This window comes from Cornus florida, unplaced genomic scaffold, assembly GCF_030987335.1.
Source record: "Cornus florida cultivar Cherokee Brave unplaced genomic scaffold, ASM3098733v1 CherokeeBrave_3.0.0_Hap2_Chr05, whole genome shotgun sequence".
Classification (NCBI taxonomy): domain Eukaryota; kingdom Viridiplantae; phylum Streptophyta; class Magnoliopsida; order Cornales; family Cornaceae; genus Cornus; species Cornus florida.
In genome coordinates this window covers 106,396,025-106,407,103 of record NW_026775575.1, presented here as the reverse complement: position 1 = coordinate 106,407,103, position 11,079 = coordinate 106,396,025, and the positions used below count along the sequence as shown (strand labels likewise).

Sequence of the window (11,079 nt, the reverse complement as noted above, 5' to 3'; positions counted from 1 at the left end):
CAATTTACTCAAAAATAATTGATGACATCCTTGTGGACTTATTATGGATGGATTTGATAATTCATTCACCACAAATATAATAAGAAGAAAGAAAAAGAAAAAAAAGAGAAGCTATATTTGCACTTAATTTTTAGCCATTTGCTCCAATTTAAAATGAAATGACATTTTCAACCTTAAAATGATATATATATATATATATATATATATATATATATATATTTCAAATTACACAATTACTTTTCTAAATATGGTTAGTCCCACTCTCTCTTTTCAATTTTTAATATTTTTCATCACTTCTTACCAGGCCTAACAAAAAAAAAATATATCTCTATAAAAAAAGGGGACCAAAAAATATCCTAAAACATATTAAAGCAATTTACATGTGAATGCAAAAGCACAAGTTAAACTATTATTTATTAAAGGGAAATGATTATTGTATCGAATAGTTACAGTGAATTGCTAGAATTATTATTTTTAATTGGTCAATTATGCAACAAATAAATAAATAGAACTATCCACTTAGTTGTATTTGATATAAATAGTCAATTAAAAATTATTCAATTAGACAATTTAATACAAGTGTTCGGTGTGAATATCACATACTCTTTATTAAATGAAATTACGTGGCCTTCGTACGCAGATTGTATGCCTTGGAAGGGAAGCTAATACTGTCAACCTTTAAAGAAACAAAATTTGGTTCCCAATTTAACAACAGAATACGAGTGGTTCCCAATTTAACAATAGTATATGGGTGGTAAAAAAATAACTGGTAAAAGTCTGTCCAAATTTCAACCCTAGGAGAAGTACGGTACTAGTTATAACTTATATGCATTTAATATGTTTTATTACTCAGTTTAATATTTAATTGCTAAGGTATACTCAGTATAATATTACAGAATATTAAATATATATTTTATCTTTAATAACGGTAGGTAGGACCGTAGGACTCAAAAATAAAAATAAAAATAAAAACCCAAAAAAAGAAAAGAACCAAAAAAAAAGTTATCCAAGTTATCTATGTAGACAAGACAAAAATAGTAGTAATATATATACTAAAGAAAATAAAGAAGGTAAAAATAAAATAAAAAAAATGAAGAGAAGTTAAATTTTATGATATAAGGGATAGTTATAGTATTACAAAATAAAAATAATGCATTTATGAGTTTAGAGGTCTTTCTTGTTATTTCCTCTTAAAAAAATAATAATAATAAGTGGGGTTGTAAGTGTAAAAAAGTAGAGTGCTCTCCTTAAAAAAGTACTAAAGTCATTCTCTTAAAAAATTATTTTTTTGGTTTTCGGGACGGAGAGAATATTTATTTATTTATTAAATTTTTTTATTTTACAAAAAATCGACTTACTCCCTTACCACTTTGAATTCTCAAATATTTACAACTCGTATTTAATTTATTTTATGTGATACAACGTCTAGAGGCAAAAAGATCAATGAAATAGAATATGATTCACAAAATGTTTTGATTTCTTTGATTAATAAGTTGCATATTAAGCACAGCTTCAAGGCTTGAACGGTACAAAATACAAAGGAGTATACCCATTTTCACAAAATAAGACATTTATTTCACTTAAAATTTTGAACAGCCTTTTTTAATTTTGACGAGGAGGTGCAACAACTAATGTTTTAAATTTGAAAAAGAAAAAAGAAAAAAAGAAAACTACAATTAAGGTTTTGTCTCTTGCCATCATGTCACCATATCACTTTTAATACTTATGAAGATTTGCACCTTAAATTATGTATGTGATATTATAATTATTAAATCATGGAGTCTAAATTGGTAACATAAGAGAGCTTGTATATATGTATAGATAGATATATATGTATAGATAGAACTTGGGGATCAAGTTTAACCTTCACTTTACAAGCTACGCAATAGTGAACCCCACTCTAGTCATTGAACTTTCCACTCAAGTCCAAACTCCAAAGTGAGGTAAGGCTTTATAAATTTTTGTTTCTTGACAGTCTTTTTCAATGGGTTCAGATTGAAATTAATTAATTAATAATTAAATAAATAACAAATAATAAAAAATAAAAATCAATGGGTCAGCATTTCACTATTTTGGGGTGTTCCTTGTAGAGTTAGATGTTGAAACCTATCATACGTTCATAAGTAGATAAATAACAAACTTGTGGGGTCAAATCAAACCCATGCTTAATTGTTGTATTATGTGTGTGTTCAATCGAGGGGTACCCAAATACCCCAAAGGATACAAAATAAACAACATCTTGTGGGTCCAAGCAAGTTATCAAAAAAAATATAAATAATAAATAATAAAATAAAAAAGTGATAAATAGTAATCCTAACACATACAACTATTTTATTTTATTTTTAAAATTTTGAATTTTGTATCACAATTCGAAAGTGCTTATATTAGTATACAAAAAGAGGTCTCTCAATTCAATCCAATGGCTTAAAGGCAATTTTCCTTTGTCACACAATTCACAAGCAACACAATCAGGGTAAAGATTTTGATCACCCTCTCCATGAGATGGACGGTAGAGGAATGATGTGCATCATTCATACAGTGGACCTTGTAACATTTTGAATGGATTGACCGGGTCAAACAAAGATTCAAGGGTATAACTGGGAATGATTTGAGCAACAGAGTTCAAAACCGCGTGGAACTAGTAATGGTAATTGACAATTAAATTGAGGTTATTAATTCTTTGTATTAAAGAAAAAAATTAATATGCAAGTTACATAAGCCTGTCAACCTCTCTCTAGGAATTTCAGTACAGACTGTTCATTAGTTGGGTAGCACTAATTTTATATATACACCAAAAAAAAAAAAAAAAAAAAAAAAAATCCATATTTTTATGAAATTGATTTCAAAGCAATTAAGATAAGAGAGAGATAATAATAACAGTTATTAAGGGATAAGCACTAATTTAAAAGTTGAAGATTATTGAAGAGTTTGTTTCCATCGTTCAAGGTCTCTTTTCGATGTGTAATCCTTTTTAAAAAAATTCCAATTGATATACAAAATCAATTTATTTTAGGAAAATAAATCAAAGATCTTAATAATACTAAGAGATTTTAGGCAACTAAGAGCTATCCAAGAAAGCTAGGTTCTTGGCTTAACCTAACATTTAAGGAAAATTAAACAAAATAGTGTGATATTATAGTGTCACACATCCTATGGTTTTTATGGTCATTGAATTCCATTCAAAGTTGGACTAGACTAGAATATATCGTATAATAATAATAATATGTTACGGGGGGAGTGGAGTCAGAGAGAGAGAGAAAGTGTTTTAGAGAGAGAAAGGGACACGAGATCTAATTAAAACCGGAAGAAGAGGCAATGAGACCAAGAACGTGACTGTCAATTTCCTCATTGCAGTTAAGGATCCTTGAGCTTCCTTTGCTCTTTCTCCTCATTATCTCTTGGGTTCTCCCTCTCAACTCATCTGGGTCGTCTTCTATTGGTTTCCTTTTCTTGATCCAATCACTATACTTATATAATATATATATATATATATATATATATATATATATATAGTAAAATATATTGAGGATCTGATTTTTCGAACTGTTGGGTACATATCCTTTTCTTGCTGGGTTTCTTTTCTCTTCAGCTAAGCAACCGCCTCTGCTTGATCTAAACAAATCTCTTTTTATTGGGTCACTTCTCTTCACTCTTTTCTTGATCTCTCTCTTAACTCATCTTATTCTCTCTCAACAGTCTCCAATCCAAATCAGTGGGCTGTCTCAGTACTCTTTTTTGTTCTCACGTAGCTATACATATATACATATTGTATATGATGGATGATGATCTACCAGGCGGTGGGCATCAAGAAACAACAGAAATTGGTGAAGGGAAGCTTCTGATAAAACTGAAGATTCCACAGGTGAAAGAAGAAGAAGAGGGACAGATGTTTGAAAGCTCTCCTCCTCCTCCTCAGGAGAAGGTTAAGATCATCACTCGAGTGTGTGATGTGTGTAACAAAGGGTTTAGCTCCGGTAAAGCTTTGGGTGGTCACATGAGAATTCACGTTCAGGCCAAGAAAGAGCTCAAAACCAATCAACACAAACAACCCCCCGCCAAGAAGGTTAAACAAGAAGAAGAAAAACACCGTGATTATGTGATCGACGACAACAACACTATCAATGGGTCTTCGTGTTCTGTGATGATGAGCAACAGTAGCAGCGTACCCACTTGTTCGATTTGTGACAAGAAGTTCCCGTCAATGAAGTCATTGTTTGGGCACATGAGGTGCCATCCCGAGAGGCCTTATAGGGGAATTCAGCCTCGTACGTCGGCGGCGGCGGCGGCGGATCCAAAAACCAGTCCGTCCTCCTCCGTGTCGGATTCTTTGCCTCAGAAACTCGATGATGATTATGATGACGATGATGATCAGATTGCTGATACTGTTACTGATCTGAAACAGTCCTTACCACGGTGGTCAGTGACCGCCAGGCGAGGCCGGAAAGCCCTCACCGCCGCCTCAGCTGTTTCAAGTTCGTCTGAAGAGGAGGAGATGCGTGATGCTGTGGAAGATCTCATGATGCTAGCTCATGGGAATTCTTTGGAGTCCGGACTCACACACAAACACGTTGTTGAGGAATTTGAGGCTACGAATAGTAATTCTGGTGAGAAGAATTGGGTTTCTGAATCTAAGAAACGAAGAATAATGGAGACGAAACCAGCTGGATACACCAGGGATTATGATGTGAAGACCAGCTGTTTGATGCCGAAAACAGTGGATAAATCCAAAGGAAAAGCAGTGTTTCCAGTTCAGGAGAGCATGAATTATAGATTATCTAATACAGATTGGCACCACCAAGCAGATGAGTATGATTATAAGAACTTCACAGATTATGAATCTGACAGCCAAGGCACAGAAGGTAGCTTTCTCAGTGCACAGAACATAGATTATAAATGTGATCCTGCAGTGGTGGTTAAGAACAAGAAGAGGAGGAAGAAGATGAATCTGAGAGATTTGGAATCATCGGCTCAAGATACCACTCCATTGGATCATCATCAGAAGACTGTGATGACAACACCAGCAGCTGATAAGTACAAATGCAGCACTTGTAACAAGTGCTTCCCAACTCACCAAGCTTTAGGTGGACATAGGTCAAGCCACAACAAATTCAAGAATACCACCATTCAAGAGTCACTATCTTCAGCTGGTGAGGATGTCAATCCGAATGCCCAGTTCGACGAAGGGGCGGCCAGCTCAATGCTGGTGCTGGAGAGCACACTGCACCAATGCAAGATTTGCAACAAGACTTTCCCTACAGGCCAAGCTCTTGGGGGTCACAAGAGGTGTCACTGGACGGCTCCGGTGGAGGCTCCTGCTCCAGCTCCAGCTCAGGTGACGTCTCCCGGGGAATCTAGTCAGACGGGGCGGAAAGTGCTCGAGTTTGATCTCAATGAGCTTCCTGAAATGGAGGAGTTTGAAGGGGGTGTTGAGTCTGATCATGATCATGGAGCTGGTTATTGTTATCCATCTTCCTCTTACAACTCATTTGCTTGAATTTCTTCCAGTCTTTTGCAGCTTCTTGGAACTGAGAGGTCAGTATGTATCTCAAATTTTGGCTCGTGAATGAGTTTAGTTCAGAATTGTTCCTACCATTGCTTTCAGGGTGGGGAAGACAGTTGCTTAGAGAGAGGAAGCATCTTGGTTCTTTCTTGTTTTCTCTATTAGGGACTTTTTAGTCTTGTCATTTTGTGTTTATTTTCTTCATGGAAACCACGATGGTCCAAGCTTGCTGTGGAGGAAAAAACCAAAAAGGTTTTTTTTTTTTTTTTTTTTTTTCTTTTTCTAGTAGGATCATGATAATCATGTAAAGAAGCTGCACATACATATGGTTCTTTATTCAATTAAGGAATTTTGGTTTTTGAATTGATTTAGTTGTTCAACTTTTTGAATGAATTCCAAGTTTTTTTGCTCTGCAGTATGTGACATGCATTTCAGGTGGAATTTGATTTTTATTTTTATGTCAGATGTGGTTCTAACTGTTCTAGAGTTTTGTTTTACATTATAAATTATAATATATATATGTGTGTGTGTGTGTGTGGTTATATATTTATTGAAAATGTGTGAGCGAGTGAACAGAACAAAGTACATATAGTGGAGGTCTCCAGAACAGATATTGTCATATGGCTAGGACTTTAAAGAAGGATGGGCAAAAGTCAAGAAATCCCTTTGTCTGCACCAACCTAAACACTTAACTTTCCTTGCAAGTTTATTTAACTTTAATTTTTTTTTTTTTCTTATCTGGACTTTTTTAGATTAGTAGTATTTTGCTGAAGAGAATAATGTTCTTAAAGAAACACGGAAATCCCTTAAAAGCTACTTGAAAAGAGATCGGGGAAACTTGTATCTATATTCCACAAAGAACTAGTTGTGGGGTCACTTTAAAAGGAGGTCTTTGTGTGTAGACTGGGATGTAGAATACATCATCTTCCCATGCTCATGCTTATTATAATATGAAAGAGTATTAGAAGAAACTAGAGGTCACTCTAAACATATATATAAAATTACATGAGACCCAATTGTTAACCTTCTTTTTCCCTAATTACCCAATTGTTAATTTTATTTTTTTATTTTTTTTTCTTTTCAAAATTCATTTAGAGTTTCCCAGTATGTGCTTCGCATGGTTTGATGTGAGTAGAGCAGATCTCGGCCCGTTATTCGTTGTTATGAGTTGTTCAAGCCTCCCTCATTTCGAAACATTCAGACTTATTCATTGTGAGTTATTCGACGTGAATAAGAGTAGTAGCCTCCACTCACGTTAATACAGTCAAAGTTATTAGTCATTGTGGTGACGCCAACTTCAGCCCCATTCACATCAAAATACTTGGAGTTGTATCATGGTCTAACTGTGGATCATTACTCCTCTATTATAGTTAAATAATTGTTGATTTTCAGATTTTACTCTATTTCAAGCGCAGTTTCTCCACTTAATTCTTGAACAAGGACCAAGTCAAAAAGAAGAAAAACATGCAAAACACGAAATGACCTCTCGAAAGTTTCAAGCCTTGATTATTATTCACATATTATATAGTATGTGTGTGTGTGTGTGTGTGTGTGTGTGTGTGTATAGAGAGAGAGTAGTCAATAGTTAGTGTTGCTCGGAGGTGGCAGAGGGAAGGTAGTACAGAACACAAACACATTTCTTTGGCTGTTGAAAAGGGAAAGCTCAACTGTTTTATTGACACATTCTCGTGATCATATGAAAGCAACTCTTGATATACTACTATTTACATTGACTTTATATACATTGCCACCTATGTCACGCCATTTGCTTAACTTCTTAGTTCCAAATTGTGCTATATATTGCCACTTAACTTTAGAGTTCATGCATTTACATGTTTGTTCTAGGCAATCTCCACATGGATATTATCATTCAACATGACCTAATTTGAGGTCATAATTGTGATTCACGTCAAATTAATATATAAATTTAATTTTTATAGATTGCATCATGTTTTTAATTTGCATAGCAATTGCCATGCCTAAGTCATCAATTCCTAAGAGTACGTACTTATCATGTTTTCATATGAAAATTTTATATATTAATTAATATTCCTTTTTCACGAGGAATTATATCCTTAGGGAGTGTTTTCAAGTTCATCATTTATATATTTCAAAAAAACTAAGCTGTTTTTTACTTATCACACAGGTTTACATGAATGTACTCTTTATCTCTTTTCTTTCATCCACTTCTTTTAATTTACTATTTCATCATAGTTCTTACGCATACTGATACAACATACTCACAATTGTCTACTATGGAACTTGAACCCCTCGTCTCCCATCTATCTAAGGGAGAAGTCATTATACCAGTTAGAGTAATGGTCTAATGCTACTGTTTTGTCCTCTCGTACAATTGATGTTTATTAGAGGCAGCTTGATGGGAGAGGAGAAATAGTGAAATAGTCTATTCAAATCTCTTTTCAGGCACTTAGGGTTTCAATGTGCCGAAAAATGGGGGATATAATTCATCATGTTGGCCAAGATTCACGTGTTGCATTCTTGTCTGTAATTAATGTGTTACTTGCACTTTCTTATGTTGATGAGATAGCATTATTTTATGAAAATGTTTCTTGATTGTGTTACACATAGCATGGCGACAATTTAAGGGATTGGATCATGCTTGGGTGTGAAATGCATGGTGTGGCTTTTCTTTCTTAATATCATTTGATCTGATGACTGTATTGTGATTTTAGATGAGATAAGAAACGATTTAAGAAAAGCACAACATAGTGGCTCAAGTTTTTCTCCATGACAATACATGCATATTATGTCACTCAGCATATTTCTATATGTATATATATCGGTGAGTGTGTGATATTGTGTAGTGTGGATGGTACCTTGTCTTGGAATCTAGACAATCGTTTTAGATGGCAATTCTGTTGTGGACAACAGCAACCATTCATCTTTCATATATTATTTCTTATTCAATTATTTCGGGGTAAGCACTTATGTATTGGTTGGCCCTAATGCAAAGTTCATAAGTTCATGGTTGAGAAATACAAGCAATGATGTTATTATATATATATATATATATATAACATAAAAGTATTGGCAAACTTTGCCATCTCACAACATGTTAAATATGGGGAACATTTATCCCTATTTGAAAAAGTGTGCAAAAAATACATTTAATCTTTTCACACTGTACAAAAATACCCTCTCTGGCATAAATTAGTATTGTAATACCCGTTTTGTTCTTTTACTCTTCTTAAAATGCCCAAGGGATATATATGCTATTAATCTCATAGTATAGTAGTGTTATGTGCACATTACCTTATATTATTATTTTTAAAAAAAAAACTTTGAAAATTTGTAGAACAAAGATTTGAATTTTTTGGGATTAAAAAAAAAAAAATCTCAATATCAGTGTACACTGGTTTGGACAATTTTTATTTTCTTTAATTTACCCTTTATTTTTGTTTTTTATTTTTATTTTTACTTTTTTTTTTTAATTTTATATTTTTATCTTTACTTGTTCATTGTCGGCATCCTTCAATAGTGTCATTTTATTAAATTATTTATTTTTATATATTTTATAAAATGGTCTCGTAAGATTTTTTTTTTTTTTTTTTTTTTTTTTTTTAACACGTGATGGTGTGATACAAACAAAAAATAAGGCCCTAAAGGGCTATGAAAATTGTTTGAAATATGGATAATGGAGGTAAGCAAAGGATTATTAATTTATATAAGAGACCAAAAAAATGGGATATTGGGATATGATTCTCATTCCTATTCAAGTGTCGTCTGGAATTATCATTCATATTCTTAATTTAGAAATTTTTTAAATTTATGTTATTTTTACTTAACACACGTCACATTCACGAGCACAGCTTAATAGGAGATTATTTGAGGAAAAAAAAAGCGCGTTTTGGACCTCTCGTATACACTAATTAAATTGGCTCCATTATGAGTCAACCGGAGCTAGTTAAAAAAATGGACGTCATTTAATGGCTGATCATCTAATACTCTCTTTTTTTTATACAAATTCTCAGTTTGATTGTACGAAATGGGGCCATACAAATTTCATACACAGTTAAAAGGTCTGGCATGGTAGGTTTGAATGTTTCAAGTGTAAGAATAATGCCAGGGAATAATGCTACACACAAATTATATACAAAGAAGAATGCAACTCTTTTATTTCAAACAAGAAACATTAAATAACAAATCTTAAATTTTCAATAAAATTATTATCATATTCTTTTAAATATATGAAAATTCTGAATATATCATATTCTTTCAAATTTTTATTTTGTTTTTGTAACTTCTAAATATTATTTAGTAATTGATAGGAATTAATAATCTTAGGACCATGTGATAATTTCCCGTGTAATCACTATGCAATTATGGTTCATTATAAGTAATTCCAATATGGAACAAATTAATCCAACTATTTAATAAGAATAACATACTGTCATCAAAACTGAAATTGGCTAAAAAAAAAAAAAAAATCAAAACTCAAAAGTCTAATCTCCCTATACCAAATAAATAAATAAAATAAAAAAATTGACTATAATTTCTACCATGGACCGCACTTCTTCATGGCGAACCCAAGAGTCAATATAAATTAAGTCCTAAATTGCTTTCATAAATTTCAATGTGGGACCATAAATTTCAATAATACGCATTTAGCTCTGTATCTAAGCTAGCTCTTTTTTCAAAGGCCTCACACTCGATTTGAGTGGGTAATTTTTGTCTATGTAGGTATTTGTTGCATACAAAATTGTTTTATATTTGTAATTACATCATGTTCAATGACTTTATATGCCCATTCTTTTTTAATATTATCACTTTTAAATTATGGCCTATAACATCATTATTTTTAAAATTTTCACAAATTGAAAATAATTCGAGAATCCTTTCAACAAAACAGCCATTTGAAAAATTGTACGTAACAAAATGACATGAATTTAGGAAAGGAGAAAACTGTTTTTAAAATTATTGAATTGGACCAATTTTATATATATATATATATATATATATATTCCCTTTCGTTTACTTCAACATTTTATTACTCAGTTTTCAACATTATTTTCTTCGCAGCCAAATGGTAAAGAATTACTGTGAACAAATGGTGGTTCAAAAAGATGTTGACATATGCAGCTCCACAAGTTGCAGCGAGAAAAGGGAATAGAATTGATACAGTGTACAGTCAGTTCTAAGTTTGTAACTTGGAAGTTATAACGACCATTATATTCACTTGGCCATTTTTTGGACTCTCTGGTCCTCTAGAGTGATGCAACATATAGGACCCACCTTTCCACTATCTCACTCATTGATCACTCAGTTAATTTTTATTTATTTATTTATGTTAAAAAAAAAAAAAAAAAAAAAAACCCCACATGCACACTCACTTTCTTCCTATTTAAACTTCAATCCTCACTCCTATTTTAAAAATCGAGAAAGTATTACTAAATTACGGTGCTGCCTCTCCTCTCTCCCACTACTACATTTGTTAATTTTTCGTAATTCATACCACATTCAAGTAATTTGAAACAAGCCCAAACCAACCCGTGTGTCTATATATATATATATATATATATATATATATATTTCCCCCTCTTTCTAAGACAAATTTTTAA

The 11,079-nt window shown here is 32.5% G+C and overlaps 1 protein-coding gene across 1 annotated transcript; it reads left to right on the top strand.

Annotated features, from left to right (window-relative positions):
- The first annotated feature begins 3,532 nt into the window (after positions 1 to 3,532).
- Positions 3,533 to 6,773, top strand: LOC132310459 (uncharacterized). Its single transcript, XM_059808630.1, has one exon. It carries the CDS (start codon positions 3,773 to 3,775, stop codon positions 5,492 to 5,494), a length of 1,722 nt encoding a protein of 573 aa, XP_059664613.1. The 5' UTR covers positions 3,533 to 3,772; the 3' UTR covers positions 5,495 to 6,773.
- The last annotated feature ends 4,306 nt before the right edge of the window (positions 6,774 to 11,079 follow it).